Source organism: Miscanthus floridulus, unplaced genomic scaffold, assembly GCF_019320115.1.
Source record: "Miscanthus floridulus cultivar M001 unplaced genomic scaffold, ASM1932011v1 fs_855_1_2, whole genome shotgun sequence".
NCBI classification, from domain to species: Eukaryota; Viridiplantae; Streptophyta; class Magnoliopsida; order Poales; family Poaceae; genus Miscanthus; species Miscanthus floridulus.
Window position 1 is genome coordinate 56243 of NW_027097351.1, and position 17385 is coordinate 73627.

Consider the following 17385-nt stretch of genomic DNA (forward strand, 5'->3'; position numbering starts at 1 on the left):
CTATGTAATGCACATTTATGCATCCATCATATAGTCCCAGGTGTGGTCTCTTAGTCATGAGAACCATCACTATACCAAACTCATTGCTCGAAATCTTCAATTTAGAGCAAATTATCCTAGATGTGGGATCAAATTCATTTTATATGGAACAGTTTGGTTTTTGGGTACTATATATCAAGTACCTTATGTCTAAACCAATAATGGTTTTTGTTGAGTTTCTTATTGAGAATCAAATTGCATGACATATTAAAATAGAATTGTAATTTACCAGAACTAAGTTGTTTTCATGTGGCCTTACACACCGTATCGTTAACTCAAATTCATCAAGCTGCACTTATAAAACTCCCTCCGTTGCAGTATGTACGTGAAACTTTGGCTGCAACCAAATATTTCCCATCTGCGCATCGAGTATGTTTTAACATACCCATATCACCACCCCAACATATCAATGGGTATTAGGGATCCCAAGAGGTAACTCTATAGGGAATTTATAAATTGCCCGTATGTTGATCATATTTGAGGATAATTTTAGGCATTAGGGGGAGATTTATACCACATTAAGAATGCCAGGAATCAAAAGAGCAATCCTCACATCCACGTACCAAAATTCTAAACCTAATCGTTTAGAATATCTTATATTTGTATCATATTGCAAAGAATCTGCCAAAAATATTTACTGATAATAAGGGTGTCACAAAATCCTCTTATCCTACTTATAATGCGTCTGAAAGAATAGAGGTACCAATTAAAACCATTCAACTCCCGCTTCTAAAGAAGAGGGGGAGAAGTACGGCCGCTCCTAAGGATAATGCTCCAAGTAAGCGTCTAAGGATATCGAGGACAATATCCTCCAAATCAGTAAATTCAAGCCAACGTCAAGTTGGTAGACACCCAAAATGGGTGAGCATTCAAAAACCCGGATCAAAATCCATCCGGATCAATGGTGCACCCAAATTCTGATCTTGAGACATTGGAACACCCTGACTCCATATGGAAAATGACTCGGAGTCCAAAAGGGTTAACATTTTCACATGCTATATTGATTTCAAGAACCGAATCAATCATTTAAAGACTACAAATTGTCGCGGCATATACTCCTCAAAGATTGCTTTTTTACCTTACTAGATCCAGACCAGAAGTCCCAGGCAGAGTGTCTTCACACTCAAATTTGGTCAAACTAAAAGGTGGCAATTAAGGAGATTGCTCTTGTTCAATGATGAGAAGTATTACCACAGTAATATCTTCCCTCAGAGTTTCTTTTCAGAAGGAAGGTGGTGAACAATGAGAGCTTGTAGCATATGGTTTCACACAGAGACCCAGCATAACATACCCCATGGTATGTGTGAAAATGAAGTTTTCCAAATTCAATAATTGGCATATCAAATGAATTTGATAGATTCGGACATATAAGTCCCAATGGACTTCATATTCTGAATCCAAATACAAATCGCAACATACATTGTGTATAATTAAGCATGATTGCGTATATTGGTTATTTTGATATCATCATGATATAGAAATAATTATGCAATCATTTGAGATATAATTTTCATCATGTGGATTCGAGATGGAGGATTTAGGTAAGACCAAAATTGCCTAGGCTTACAACTTGAGCACCGTCCTTCAGGGATTTTAGTGCATCAATCAGCCTATATCCAGAAAATATTGGAGAAATTCAATATAGACAAATCATATCATAACAAAACATCGATGGTTGTTTGTTCTTTAGAAATAGAGAAAGATTCATTTATACCACGAGATATTGGAGAAAAGATATTAGGACTAAGGTTCCATATCTTAGTATCATTGGAGCACTTATGTATCTTGCAAATTGCACCAGGCCTGATATCGCATTTGTAAGTATCTTGCAAATTGCACCAGGCCTGATATCGCATTTGCAGTGAACATACTAGTTAGACATAGTGCAAATCCAACTCACCATCATTAGATGGGAGCGAAGCATATCCTCAGATATCTTAGTGACATAAATGATCTTGGTTTATTCTTTAAGAGAAATCATGATCCCAATATGATTGGATACACGGATGCTGGTTACTTATCTGGTCCCCATCCTAAACTGGATTTGTATTCTTACATGAAGGTACAAACTATTTCATGAAGTCTTCTAAATAGACTCTGACGGTGACCTCTACTAATCATTATGAAATTATTGCTCTATACGAGGCATCACGAGAATGTGTATGGCTTCGCAGAATGATTAACCACATACAACAGTCATGTGGTATTGGTTCAATTGAATCACCTATAATTATCTATTAAGATAATTCCGCTTGTGTTACACAGATGTAAACATGTTACATAAAAAGCAATATCACTAAGCATATTGTTCCATAATCAGGGGGAGACATCTCCTAAATGTTGACCTGTACCAGCATCATATTATACTCTTTTCTTTCACAAGTTTTACTTACAAGGTTTCTTGTTAAAGTTTTTAATGAGGTAATATTAACATAAGCATGTGTCATATTTTCTATTTTCCCCACCGGGGTTTTTGTGAAAAATATCAAAGACACATATTGCCCTCACAACTCATCCATGGTTTTTTTCCCTGAAATAGTTTTTCATGTGAGTTATCCAAGAGGCAATACCAATAATATGTCGTCATATTTTCTTCTAATTTTCTCACTGGGTTTTACCGGAGTTTTAGCGACATATCATTTTATATTGCTCCTCATATTTTTTCTAAAAGGTTTTTAGGAGAATTATCTTTATGTCGTATCTCCAATATTTTTCCCCATTGGGGTTTTTAATGGGATACCAATGACATAGTGATTTATTTAAATCACAAATAAATATGCTATTTTCTCCTTATATTCCAGTAAGGTTTAAAGGAGTTTTTATGGCATATCATATATTCCTCAGATTTTTCCCATAGGGTTTTTCGAGAAATTTCAGCTTACAGCTGCATTGATCTCAAGGAAGATTCGATCAAGGGGAAGTGTTGTGAAACGACACCTATACGTGAACGGACATCTACAGACGAACAGACGTCTCTTCACGAGTGATCTCATCCATCAAACAGAGGATTAGACAGTTAGTTGTAGTCCCAAAGGGCATGTCTTTTGGAAACAGTCGTGACTCTTCGTGACACCCCTTCACTTATATAAATATATTTCAGAGATCAATGAAAATAATAGTTCTCCTAAAATCTTGTTCATTTATATTTACGCCTTAACAGAAATGGCACCGCAACCGCAGCTTTTAAAATAACTGCTTCCCTTGCTTTGGGCATCATATCGTCGATAGATCTCACGGTCACGGCGAGAGCGACGCTAGCGCTGCTACCTCCATGTCCATCTCGTCGCGCGGTGTTTGTTTGTTGGGAGGGAGCTGAGAGACCCGAATGACTACCAAGCCTCCGATCCATCTGCTGGGGCCTCCAGGCCATCGTCGTCCCATTGGCTGCCTTCCTGTGTTTTTGGAACCCGTGACTACTGCCTTTTTTAAATAAGCTCCGCCACGGTGTGCACCCTGTACAATTTTTTGTTTGGGCAGATCAATCAACTTTGTATAATTAATAAAATATCTAATCCGACGTAGTACTGTACTACTAGTAGCACGGAGTATATCTCGTCGATGCTCTTCTTCAGCCACTGTATATATTTCAGGGACTAGCAGCTAGATAGGTCGATCGAGCTGCCGACTTACCAGGAGCAATTAACCACCGCGTACGTTCATGAGATTCCATAAACACAGGAACAATTATTAGTTAGGGAAGGGAACCAAAATGCGTATCGGCATGTGTTACAACTAACTGCTATCTACTTTTGTTCATGTTCAGTCTTTTCCAGAAGTTCATATTTCATTTTGATTTCATCTCATGATGGATTGATCTGTTAGCAGATCGAGGGTATATATGAACATTCTTACATCATGCATGCTTGATCGATCTTATTGTCATCATATATATATATATATATATTAATCATGCATGCTTGATCGATCTTATTGTCATCATAGACATATATTATATATATGTAAATTACGGAGTTCCCCCCTAATAATACTATTACACAGGAAATGGTGCTGCTACGAACGAATTCAATCACCGGATCATCAGCACGACAGACAACACTCGCTAGGGAGGACCAGCTATTTCATCTTGCCACCGATAGATAGATAGATCGAGGAAATAGAAGCATAAATAAAAAATAAAAAATCAAATTAAAGCGAGCTAGGGAGCTGAGAAACGGAGCTACTAGCATACAAGGGGTCTCGGCTTCATGTATCCTTGAGACCACACTACACATGCGGTCCAGCCACAGCCAGGACATGAGGACGACCAATGCAAGTAGAGGCTTGTGTGTGCTTACGCGCTCATCAGCCTGCCTGCTACTCCTCGTCCTGCTCGCTGCCGCTCTCGGAGCAGTTCCTGACGGCCTTCAGGACGGCCTGCTTCACGACGTGCTCGTCCATGTTGTCCGCCACGTTCTGCGTGCACACAGGCAGGCCACCAGTGAGAGAGAGAGAGAATCCTCAGGCCAACATGACACGACGATAATTAACCATATCAACATCCGACGACGACGATTTGTGCTTAATTTCGTACCTCTCCGCCCACAGCCTCGAGGCGGAAGGAGTCGGCGCAGGAGGCGGTGGCCTGGAGGACGCTGAGCCCCAGCTCGTCGAAGGCTTCCAGGACGGAGACGAGCAGCCCCGGGCAGCTCTTGTCGGAGAACACGTTGACGAGGAACGACCCCTGCACTCCTAGGGTTTCCACGGTCACCTGCATTGCATGATTTGCATCCGATCCGGCGGTCCACCCGGCCGGCCCGTTTCGATCATCATTGAGCAATCAACGCTAGCTAGCTGCTGATCAACTGACTGAATAATGCAGACGACATGCATGGAATGAAGCAGACGCCCTCGCCGTCGACGCATGTGAACTACTCCTACGACTCCTATGCTGATCCTACTGGTGGCTGAACCCAAACTTCATCGATTGGTTAGCATGTGAACTGCTGGGGCATGCAGTATGCAGCAGTACTACTATATATATACACTGCTGCTTCTTTTACTGGTTCTATATGTAGTATTACTGTTAATAAGATGGGATATATCACCATATATCTATTGTGTATACCTCTTATATGTGCATGGTGATTTCTTTCCATGTATATCTAGCTAGTACCGTACGTCTACATGATAAATATATGCGATGTGATTGAGATAATATATACCGTCGGATAGGACGACTTGTGTCTCAGCGCGTCTTGCGCGCAGGCAATCTCCTGGTTCAGCCTCACCACCTTCTGCTTCAACTCCTTGATGTAGGCTGACGCGTCCATGATTATTGATGTGTTGCTCAACTGCGTATATATGGATCGATTCAGAGAGCAGGAGAGGTATTAATTGTAGCTAATGCAACAACTAACGAGAAGGTTGCACAAGTGACGATGGATGCATTTCTCATGCATATATCATTCAAACGTTGTTGAATTCTAAAGAGCAGTGAAAAGAATTGGGGAAAATATCAAGAAGGAAGAAGAGGAAGCAAATAAAGGTTGAGTAAGGAGATTGTGTTATACAGCGTGGGAATGGGTGATGGAGCGGAGGATCTTCAGTTTCTCCTGAAGAGCAGCCGCCTGCTTCTTGCGCTCCCTTGACATCATCTCTCTCTCCGAGCTAGTCTCTCACTCTACAAAGTCACACGACGGCCGCCTGACAACTTGCCCAATGGAAGCAAGAGAGAGAGAGAGAGAGAGAGAGAGAGAAGTATAGGTGTGGAGCTTGAATGGAGGACCAAGAACGAAGGACTCGATCCCCATATCTATATAGTCGTGGTCTCCCGGTCCCCGTGGCCCTGTGGGCAGTGGGCACTCACGTGACCTTATTGTTCTTCTGTTGCTATCCTGCTGCTTCATGGGTAGAAATGCATATATTATTTCTTTTTCTTTAGAAAAACACAATAGTGAAAAAGGAACCGGGAAGAAAAACATTTGAAACTTAACACAGGACACGTCAATCTCTTCATATACCGAGGGCGGCTTTTGGGTTGAACTAGCAAGCCGGTGCATGCAACTACTCAGTATTTAGGTCGGCCACAAGTCTGAACTTCAAATCCAAGCAACAGAATTAAATAAAAATAATTAATTCTTGTGACTCCTACTTTCACGTTCAAGGCATGAAAAGTAGCCTCCTCATGAGCAAGTGGTAAGTTAAAGGTAGTCCCAACCCAGAAACTATGATGCTTTCTATATTCATTATTCATTAATTAATAAGGTGCTAACTAAGTAAAATGGCGATGTGACAATGAAATTAACAAAGAAAAGAAACTATGTATACATGGGAACCAAGATATAATAGATGCGATAAGTAGATGATAGGAGAGAGAAGAGATGTGATTGGATAATTTTTTTTTTTGAAGAAACCATCCATTAAAAGTATAATTTCTATGTGTAGTGTCCACACGACTTCGCAAGTAAAGAAAGCATTTCATAGTTTTTAGATTGGAACTGCCCTAAGAAGTGAATTCCCTATTAAATTAGCTTAGGCTTTCAGGTTGGACTAGTCGGTACTTGCAACTCAGTAAATACCTATGAAATGTTGGAGCCTAGTGCAACAAAATACGGCTTTCCATGAAAGATCTTCATATTTTTTTCGTGTGTTAACTGTTAAGTTTTTTCTCGTTTTCTACTAAAACGTAGCTACAGATAAGTAGATGACATGCATGGAATGGCCCCTAAAGTATTTTGGACCTGGATGAGATCACTTAGATACATTAGGGAGTCAAATAGATGATTCAATAGTTTGGGGATCTAGATAAGATCGCATAACACTTTAAGGATCGGCTATCCAATTTACTCTAAATTAAAGATGACAGTGCATATATATATTCTTGTATGGACGTATGTATATTCTCCCCATGATTATTTTACGGCCGCGGGAGAGCCAATGGCTTAATAATCAGTAAAAGGTTTATGTGTTCGTGTACGTGCAATAAGTACAATTTTATACTGCACAGCTCGTGATCGGCAAGGCAAGTTGTGGGCTCTGCAGTGCTCAAACGCATTACTAGAGAGATAAGGCAAGAAGAGTTTGGCGAGACAAGCTAATAAGGTCATTCGTGTTATCGTGTAGCTAGCTAGAAGACAGACATGGATATAATTCGGCCAGTGCATTCCGTCTGCGTCATATGTCGAGTTTGCCTGGGTTAAAGGAACCTGCATGCACGACAAGATTACGTACGTTCCGCAGTGCATATAAAAGAAGCGATATCATTATCCTCTGGCCGCTATATGAACAACTTGAGGTGATGGTATACATAGATTGACACAAACACACACGTAGGGTACTCACAACAACCATTGAAAAGAACCGAGGTTCAAATCAAAACAACGCTTTTCAACAGAAACAGGGCATCTATAAAATGTATAATATGCTCTCGGTAGTAAACAAATATGTTAATGTCGGTGATATGGACCCAGGGCACCTCACCGTCCGAATAAGAGCTCATTACCACTAGGTGGGGCCGAAGCTGGTGAAGATGAGGCCCAACCAAAACGGGGTACCACTACCGGAGGCGCCCTTTTTGTCGAGGGCCCAGGACACTCGGCAAAGGCCCAAAAGCCCTCGGCAAAGGCTTTGCCGAGTACAGCCCTTGGCAAAGAGCCACCGGAAAAAAATTTAACGGCAAAGAGGCTCTTTGCCGAGGGCCATTTGTCGGGCACTCGGCAAAGCCTTTTCCAAGTGCCAACGGCGGCACTCGGCAAAGAAAAGCAGCCGTCAACGGAGCTGCTCCGTTGACGGCGCCTTTGCCGAGTGCCGACAGTTAGGGCACTCGGCAAAGACATTTTTTATTTTTTTTTCAAAAACTCTTTGCCGAGTGCCGCGGCGGCAAGGCACTCGGCAAAAACATTTTTTATTATTTTTTAAAAATAAACTCTTTCCCGAGTGCCACGGCGGCGCGCACTCGGCAAAGCTATTTTTTAATTTTTTTAAAAAGCTCTTTGCTGAGTGCCTCCCCAGCTTGGCACTCGGCAAAGATTTTTTTGCTTTAAAAAAAAAATCTTTGCCGAGTGCAATGTCCTAGCACTCGGCAAAGTTTCCCAACTTTGCCGAGTGCCATGACCATTGCACTCGGCAAATCAACCGAAATTGCAATTTTTTTTGTTTTTTTTGCATTCCACTGACACAAACAGTTCAAATATATATATCACATGTCACATATATATCACAAACATCACAATAATCACATATATATCACAACGAAACCATTTTCACACATTATATCACAACCACAAACTCAAATAACAACATATCGCAACCACAAGTCACAAATTCACAACCACAGTCCATCAAGTCCAAGCACAAGTCACAACCACAAGTGAAGCTCAAGTTCAAGCACATGACGAAGCACAACTCCTCAAAAAGGCGGCCTATGACACGATGGTGAAGCAAAGGCTCCATCATTCGGTGACGCATGAGCGGAGTTATTCGAACCCACCGACGAAAGCTGCAAAAAGGATAAGAGGTTGCATGTATGAGATTCATCTAGTAAGTTTCTATGTGAAGCATTGGTGTATGTCATAGCTAGTGCAAGCATCTAGTAAGTTTCTATGTCAAGCATCTAGTAAATTGAGAATGTCAAGCATGGTTGTATGTCATAGCTAGTGCAAGCATGTAGTAAGTTTCTATGTCAAGCATCTAGTAAGTTTCTATGTCAAGCATCTAGTAAGTTTGTATGTCAACCATGGTTGTATGTCAAGGAAGCATCTAGTAAGACTGAACTTTCATACTTATAGGAGTGGCTGTAGGAGTAGGCGGTGGAGGAGCTGCCAACGGCAAAGGTACACCCCCTTGCTGGACACTCCGCATGAAGGCCTCCATTTCTTGCATCCTCCTCTCTTGGGCCACGAACGCTTCCCTCTGGGCCTACAGCTGCGCGCTCTGAGCCTCGACCATGAGCTTCTGGGCCTGCAGCTCGGCCTGCAATACAAACTTCAATGTTTTAGTAATGCAAATGTAACTTAGGTGTGCAAAGATGAACATACGATGAGTAAAACAGGACGTATCTCGAGAGCGTCGACCCGCTGCAGTGACGGAGTAGGCCGTGGGCGTATGGGCTGGCTGGAGCTCGTGCTCCGTGCTCGGAGCACGTCGAGAGAGGGAACAGTGGTGGAGTCGATGGCGCCGTCTGCAATCCACAGCCACCCATGCTTCTTGCCTCCTCCTAGCCTCATGATGGTCTCTGTATCAATGGGCTCAGTGCGCACATCATAATCTTCCCCATGGACCTCCCTCACCTTTGAGGTGTACTCTTGGACCTTAGTGTGCACGGTCAGGTCGGAGTACACCTCGCGCGGGGCAGACGGGTCGAAGGAGACAGAGGAAGACGCCCTGCCCATGTGGGACATAGCCCACGCAGAGAACTCCGAGACCTCCACGCCCGGGTGTGCATTCTCCTGCGAGTAAGACGGCAAGATGGTGAGAAATAAGGCAGAACTCAGTCTCAAATAAGATAAAAGAAATCACTTACATATGCTTGTTTGTAGGCGGGGAGGCTGCGGCTGCCTTGATGGTGAGTAGCACCTCGCCTCAGCAGACGCTGGTCCCGCTGCCCTCGCGTGGTTCTCAGCGAAGTCGTTGGACAACCACCTGTCCACGATCATCTCCCAGCACACGGAGTGGGATCGGCACCACCAGGGAATCACCTACAAGTCATCGATTATTTGACATAGAAAAAGATAAAATTAAATCGACTTAATCTCAAAATGAATCATTATTAATGTTTTTCGTCTACCTCAAGGTAGTGGGCCCAGGACAGCTCCACCTGTCTTGCATCAGGCTTGCTGATGGACTGCTTCAACACCACGGTGTAGTAGTCTCTGTGGGCCTGCACGCGCGCCTCGTGGTGCATGTCGGTGACGTGCTTCCTACAGGCGGCGGCAGCCGCCTGATCCACCCAGGCCTCAAGTCCTTCTTCCGGCTTGAAATACCTCTGCATACAAAACCAATATATCCATTCATTATTTCAATAAAGACTTGTCCAATGAAAATGTTGTGCGAGAGAGACTTACCTAAAACTTCGCCAGTATCCGCTCCTGCTTGTTGCGGTACCTGTCATCAGGGGCCAACTGGTACCTGTCCCACGTGTAGGCCGGCTCCCGCACGTCCTCGGACACGTTCACAAGGTCGGGGTACTATTTCCTGCACAAAACACCAAGGATGCTTATGGCGGAGCGTGCAGGAGTACCCGATAAAACCAACCAAGCCCTACACAAGTGATTAAGAAAATTTATTAGTTCCTCTTTTGATTTCCAACATTATCATATGAAGTAGTTATGATAACATCTATAGTTACTTACCTCTTTGTCATAGGGCGAATTAGTGCCCGGTTGCGAGGAAGCGGAGGCTGAGGGAGGCTCGCGAGACCTCACTGGTAGAAAGTCGGGGTAGCGGAACTGTCGCCCTCGGTGGCCTCGTCCTCGGCCGCTTCATCCTCGGCCGCCTCGTCCTCGGTCTGTCGGACATCCTCGTCCTCGACCTCATCCTTGGGCATGGCCGTCACGTGCTCCTCCTCCATCACCTCGTCTAAAAAATGGCGGGGAAGGAGTTTGCTTCCTCCTGCTAACCCTGGTCCTCCTCCTCTGACCTCCTGTGGACGCTACCCCTGACCCCGACCCCTCGTCTGAAACGGGAGGGCATGGTCTCCCGTAAAGGGAGGCCGTCTCATGTCGTGGATGGCTACTCGCCATCACCTGCAATCACAAAGAATGAACAAGACTTATTAGTATATATATTAGAAATAGATTCAAATAAATAAAGAAAACACAAACTAAAACAAACATAGTATTACATGTATTAGGAATAATCTTCATGATTAGGATCATAGGTGTCGTCATCACTGTCAAAATTGTCCAAATGGGCAACACTATCTAAAGGTTCTATGTTGTCTTCGTCGTCATTGCCTAGCCCTAATCGGTCAAGCATTTCTATGTCTTTGGCATTTTGCACCACATCTCCATCAACCTCGTCATCCTCTGTTTCGTTGTCTACTTCCATTTCGATCGCTTCGGGTAAGACTATCTCAAACGTGCCTGGTAGCCCATCTTCTTGATAGAACTGTCCATCGTATGTGCTCGCGTTGAAGTTGTAATCGTCATCGTTTGGGGCAGGTAGTTTACCGTGTGGAGACATATAACACCATAAAATTTACCTCTTTTAAAATAGAGCTAAAATGATTTATTTATGAATTTTTTGTGCACATGAAATATAGCAAAATAAAAATTTTCATTAAATTAAAATACATTATAAGGTACCAATATGTTTGATGCATACATGCTATTGCATTTAATTTTATTGGTTGAGTGGTTTTAGTTTAAAAGTCAAAATGGTTAAAATGCTTTTGAAAAGAGTTTGAAAATGGCTTTGAAATAAAAGAAAAGAAAGAAAAGAAAATTAGAAAATAAAAGTATTTCAAAAGTTGTAAAATTTATTTTTGGAAACTTACCAAAATTTCTCATTTATATTTGAGATGAAAAGTATATTGAAAACATACTTGAATTTATTTTGAAATTGGCTTGGAATTGGAAACTAAATAGGAAAAAGAATTTGAATTGGAAAAAATATCCCTTCTTTCCTCCTTTCAGCCCAGCACAAGCCCGGCCCTTCACTTCCTTTCCCGGCCTCAGCCCGCTGCTCGGCAGCCCAGCCGCTCCTCCCTTCCCCTCTTTCCCGCTTCCTGCGCGCGGCCCATTCTAGCCTGCTCGGCGGCCCACTACTCCACGCGTGCCTGTTGCGTCCCGCGCTGGCCCGCTTAGCTCGGCGCTGCAACCACTAGGCCTGCCCCGCGCGCCCACGCCAGCCATCCGCCCACAAGCCGTCTTTCCCTCTCACTGCGCTGCTAGCTCCGGCCCGCTGTTTTCTTTCCCGCTTCCTCCCTCGCGCGCAAGTCACCGGCCCACCGCTTGGCGGCTCGCTCTGCTCAGCCTGCTCGGTGCCCTTCCTCCGCACCGCTCGCACGCACAAGGCTACGGCCCGCTTGGCCTTCACCCGCACGCGCTCGGCCTTCAGCGCCCACGGCCGCATGCGTCTGCTCCCTCCCTTTCTCTGGCAACCTGGCCCCGCGTGTTAGCGCCTCCTCTTCCTTTCCTTTCTTCACCAACGCATTCCTTCCTTCCTCACCGCCGATGGCGCCCCCCGAATGGCAAGTCACCGGTCCACCGCGCCACATGGAAAGCGTCCGTATGGCAGGTAATCGCCGCTCCCCCAGCTCCCCTTCCATCCACGCAGCACCCTAGGCCTATAAAGCCCCCAACCGAGCACCTCCCTTTCTCCTTTCTCCGTTTGCCGCTCCAGTCGCCACCGCCGCACGACAATCCCTCGGTCCCGAGCTCAATCGCCGTCTCCGATGCCACCTGCAGCTCTATCGTACTCCCCCGCGACCGTAGGTACTATCGGTTCATCGTTTTGGCCTTGATTTTCCCAGATTTCTCCTCACCCGCCCTCTCTTTCTCTCTCTAGCCGCCGCCGACGACGAACCGTGCCTCGGAGACCTCCCTGGACGCCGTGCTCCGTTACAATCGAATCACGGTGAGCTCCTGTACCTGCTCGACCCCTTCATGTCACGTTTGGCGCTCTAGAACGCCGCATCCGACGAACTCGGACCATCAGCAACAATGGCGCAGCCGTGGAACCAGCGCCCCGGCGTCTTCCTCGCCTCGGTAGCACCCCCAATGTGTTCGTGCGCTCGTGTAGATCATCCCCGTGCATGTTGTCTCGATCTAGGAGGTCCAGAACGCCCCCCCGACACCCGCCACCGAGCTTGGTTTGCCGCCGACAATGGCAGGGTCACCGGCGAGACTGTGCAGCCGCCAGAATCACCCGCGCACACACCTGCGCCGTCGGTTTCGTGATGAAGGGTCAGGATTAGGTACCCCTTCGGGGATCATAACCGGTCCACCAGGACCCGTGGAACCGGTGCACCGTGCCTGCGTCAGCACTAGTCCACACCCGCGTGGTGCACCGCACTAATCGCATGCTGCCGCGAGGCCCACGGTCAGCCGACGTGGTCAAACCCCGAGTCAAGCCGCACCATTTTGCAGATAAGCCCTTATGGTTTTCGAGAATCAACCCGCAGTCCGTTCTAGTTCAAATCAATTACAATCCAACCCTGTTTTTATTCGTTTAGGACCCTGTAGTTTACAGAATTAGTGAGCGCAGTCCAAAATCCGTTTAAACTCAGATTTTAATTGTTTTAATTCAAAAATGAGTTCGAGTTATTTACAGGAATGCCACTGCACCTTATTTCATGCGTAACTTTTGTGTTTTAAGTCCGATTTGACCCATTCGAATTGCGTTAGGACCGTATTTACGTTATCTACATGTTTATACAACTGTTAGACATGTTTTCAACACTTGAAATTCATGAGTAGATTTAATCTAATATTTAACTTAAGTAAAACTTGTTTAAATCATAACTTATTTATTTTAACTCCAAAATAGTCTGTTCCAGTTGCGTTAGATTCGTGGCGACGAGATCTATGCATTAGTAGTAGTGTTTACTATATAGTTATTTCTGAAATATCATAGTTTAAATCATATATTGATTAATGATTATGCAACTGGATTTTATGAATGAAATATGAATTGTTTTACTTTTGCTTTATAAATCAAATCTAAGAATTGACTTAATTTAATCTACATTATTTATAAAATATATTATATATATATGAATTCATATGGGTAACATAAATGAAGCCTATAGTTTTCTTTTCCACGTATTAGACAAATCTCTCGGTAGTTGTAACTTTTCAACTGTATCTCCGATTAGCGTGCCTCTCGTGACTGCGTGTTCGTAGCGATGCGTAGAATCGTATTTCAATCTCTTTTACTTATTGATGTACTGTTCTCATATATTTTTATTTGTATGTCTTGTATGGATGTTTGTGTGGTGATATATGGTTAAGTCAATCGGTGAGGTTTACGTGGTGATTAAGAAGCAGTTCTCTGAATACTAGAAGCTGAGAGTTGAAAGCAGAAGATTGGAAGTGGAATACTAAAGGCTTTTGAGCGTATTGCTTTGGGGGAAAAGCAAGTTAAGGCAAGTATAGCATGGGACCATCCTTGATACCTATTCACCATTAATCATTTCATTCATGATGCATGTGTCTACCTTGGCAACTATAGTAAATTCCCTAGCTAATTGATATCCTGGATTCCTTGAAACCTTTGGGATATTGCATTGGTAGTTTTTGCTAGTGCTTAATCAAAACCATGATCTTGTAACTTGATTAATGGTATATGCAATAAACATTAAAACATGATTTTTTAGCAACATGAAAACAGGGGGCTGGAGTGTTTAGCTACTTTTCTAAATGCTTCAGATTCCTCTCCCTAAGGACTTATCTGTAAGTGATCATCTGTGACTTACAGTATAGCTGTGAGGGCTATATGGCTCTGGCTTTAGCTCAGTATGAGGACCTTTTCTAGCTTGTTAGTGGTTACCTTTACGGCGCAAGAGGGGCTCCAATGGGTATGATCTCGGTCTGCCAAGTAGGTGCACTTGCTAGTCACTACTTGGAGGGGGGTTCATGCTTATTGATGGGTAAACCTTAGCGGCTCCAACTTGTTAGACGAACCTTTGAAAGGCTTCATAGTGAACCCTACCGATCTTCGTTGGTAGTGGGTCAAGAGGCTGATCACCTCGGGCGAAAGGGTAAATCACGACTCACAGTGAACGTGTACAACCTCTGCAGAGTGTAAAACTATTATAACAGCCGTGCTCACGGACACGAGCGGCCTTGGACCCTTATGGAATAGAGATGATCACTAATGGATAATGATGATGCTAATAATTGATTGTTTATGCTATACATTATCATGTTTACCTGATCATGTGTTTATGGGAATGATAAATTCTTTGCCACCCAACTGCTTAAAAAGATGATCTATTAAAGCTAATCGCAGTTAAACCAGTGTCAACCCTTTTGAGCCTCATGAACCCCATGATATAATTGTTAAGTATGACATGTACTTACGCTTGCTTTATTTTTTTATACTTGGATAAAAATCCCGGATGGGTACCAGATTGCTGGTTTGGTGGAGTTAGACTTGTGGTCAACCAGTCAGTCATCCCTATGGATTTCGAGTCTTCGCTAGGAGATTGGAGTCAACTTTCTACTGTCTTTACTCTGAGGGTACTTTTCTTTTACTAATACATTATGTAATAAGTATTGTCTCTTGATATTACCCTGATTTGTGTCTATATGTGAGATTTGACTTCCTAAGCTCACATATAGTGTGTATCTGGTTTTGTCTTTAAAACCGGGTGCTACAAAGTGGTATCAGAGCAATGCTGACTGTAGGACGCAAGCCTAGTTAGAACTGGACGCATTAGCATGCCTTCATCTCTGCTTACTTCTTGCTCTCTCTCTAACCTTATTATTTGCGAAAAGTTATGCTTACTTCAGCCTATGTCTGTTATGAAAATTTTGTCTCTATTCTGAATCTTCTCTCTTGGTCTATTAGATGGAACGTAACGAGTTAACTGCCAACATTAGAGATCAGGAGGGATCAAGCTACATTAGCCGTGACTGCATTCGACAAGGAGAAGCCTATAGCTATGCAACAACAAGTGCTAGAAGGAATAACTCAACATAGGAGTTTCAACAGTGCTTGTTACAAGGTCAAACCAACATACCAAAGGGACCAGTGAAGAGACAAGTCGCAGAAGCTTGGAAAAAGATGAAGTGTCCTACATTCTAGTTTGCGCAGCGGAAGCGTGGCGGGTACTCAGGGATGTAAGAGAGAACTCAAAGTATTAAATAATGAGGGTGTTCATAGCAAGTCTCTTAGAGGTTAGGATCCAAGTCAGTGTTGTAAACATTTTGGTTTTCCCTATTTTTAGGACAAGTCTAATAAGAAGGAAGTTAAGGTGAACCCGAGTTGTGAAGCTAATATGGATAAGAAGAGAAAGGTGGTCTCAACAGAGAAAGTATTGGGAAGCAATCAACATTTGGATTCGTCAAATCTAGCTCTAATCCCTAGTCAAATGAATCTAAACTGTAAAGAGTTAGAAGCTTCTCAAGCTAAAACTACTTCACATGAGGTATGCATAGATGGGTGGACTATCACCTATAAGGAGTTTCAACCTCGAAAGACCAAGCAATCTAGAAAGCGGTCTAGTCAAACAAAGATGAACTTACAGAGTCAGCAAGCTAATAATACTCTTAAGCAACATTCTGTGGAGTATGACATCACTAAAGATCCAGCTAAGAGAAAGTGTTATCATTGTCAGCAGGAAGAACATTATGTTAAATCTTGCCCATAGAAGAATCAACAATTACACCAAGGAAGTAGCCAGAGTCAGATCACTACTGGACTATTACCAAAAAGTGTCAGTGGTACCCAACCCAAAAGAAGCATTTGGTGAAATTGACGAATGAAGAAGTTTATGCTGGACTACTCAAGATCCTTAGTTAGGGAATAGGAGTTTGTGCCCCTTATGTAATAAAAACGATAGTATCGCAAGTTGAGTCAATGATTGAACTATGCATCTTTATTGCTTGTTGAATTGTCATTATGATTATGCTTGTTTTGCATCTTTGTAATGATTGCAATGATCTTGTTGGGTGTTCTCACAATTTCATTTAGTTTATAGGCCTAAGGTATAAGGATTAATGAAATAAATAGTTGGGTTATGGTTTTCTTTTTGTTTTTCCTATCCTATCTTTGGAGCCGCCTGTCTTATCGGTTCATTTCTCTGATTTGGACGATAAAAAGAAGTCATGAGAAAATTTTTAGACAATAGTAGACTTCAATCACAAGAAGATGCAAGCTATACTTTAGTGTCCCTTAGTTTATCTTTTCTTAAGGGGGGGTAGCCAAGTTGAAGGGTTGGCAAGATGAAGTTTTCTTGCATTCTAGTGTTTCATGTGGAAGAATTAGATATCTCGATGGTTGGGGTTTTCTCTAGTCTTTTATATTATCAATCCTTTCTTGTCATCTCTAAACTACAATAAAGAATGCTATGAATGAATGAATCCTAATGCATATATGTTGGGAAACAGATGGCCTCTACTAGGAGAAGTGCTTCATAAGATGTTGGAAGGAATGTTCCCACTTCTAACCCATCGCCGACAAGTCCCCCAACTAAAGAGCAAGCTTTGATGACATAGACTCAGCTGATGGAAGAGAAAAAGAGAAAACATGATCTTCAATGCCAGCTAAAGAACACTCAACCTCGGTTTGCTACGCAACCAGAATACCAGTCACATCCTATGAATCTATCTTGTGAGTACAGATCAGAATCAGTATCAGCAACCCGATGGTGAAGTGCAACAGGTGAGCTCTCAAGAGCCAGAACAGAATGTCCATGGGAAGCAGGTGCATGGAAATAAGTTAAAACGGAATTACATCCTT

At 43.2% G+C, this 17385-nt stretch overlaps 1 protein-coding gene across 1 annotated transcript; it reads right to left on the reverse strand.

Annotated features, from left to right (window-relative positions):
- Positions 1-3984: 3984 nt before the first annotated feature.
- On the reverse strand, positions 3985-5736 carry LOC136533317 (transcription factor bHLH61-like). The gene is made up of 4 exons (XM_066525878.1): positions 5550-5736; positions 5202-5330; positions 4571-4747; positions 3985-4452 (listed from the first exon to the last, which is right to left on the reverse strand). The coding sequence occupies exons 1-4, from the start codon at positions 5631-5633 to the stop codon at positions 4354-4356; spliced, it is 489 nt and encodes a 162-aa protein (XP_066381975.1). The 5' UTR covers positions 5634-5736; the 3' UTR covers positions 3985-4353.
- Between the last annotated feature and the right edge of the window lie 11649 nt (positions 5737-17385).

Bases quoted from the DNA above. Each gene is read 5' to 3' on its own strand.
- LOC136533317 (XM_066525878.1), bottom strand. From the start codon at position 5,633: ATGATGTCAAGGGAGCGCAAGAAGCAGGCGGCTGCTCTTCAGGAGAAA. The intron at 4,748-5,201 runs GTATATATTATC...CATGCAATGCAG, and splicing joins ACAAGTCGTCCTATCCGACG to GTGACCGTGGAAACCCTAGG. The intron at 4,453-4,570 runs GTACGAAATTAA...GTGTGCACGCAG, and splicing joins TCGAGGCTGTGGGCGGAGAG to AACGTGGCGGACAACATGGA.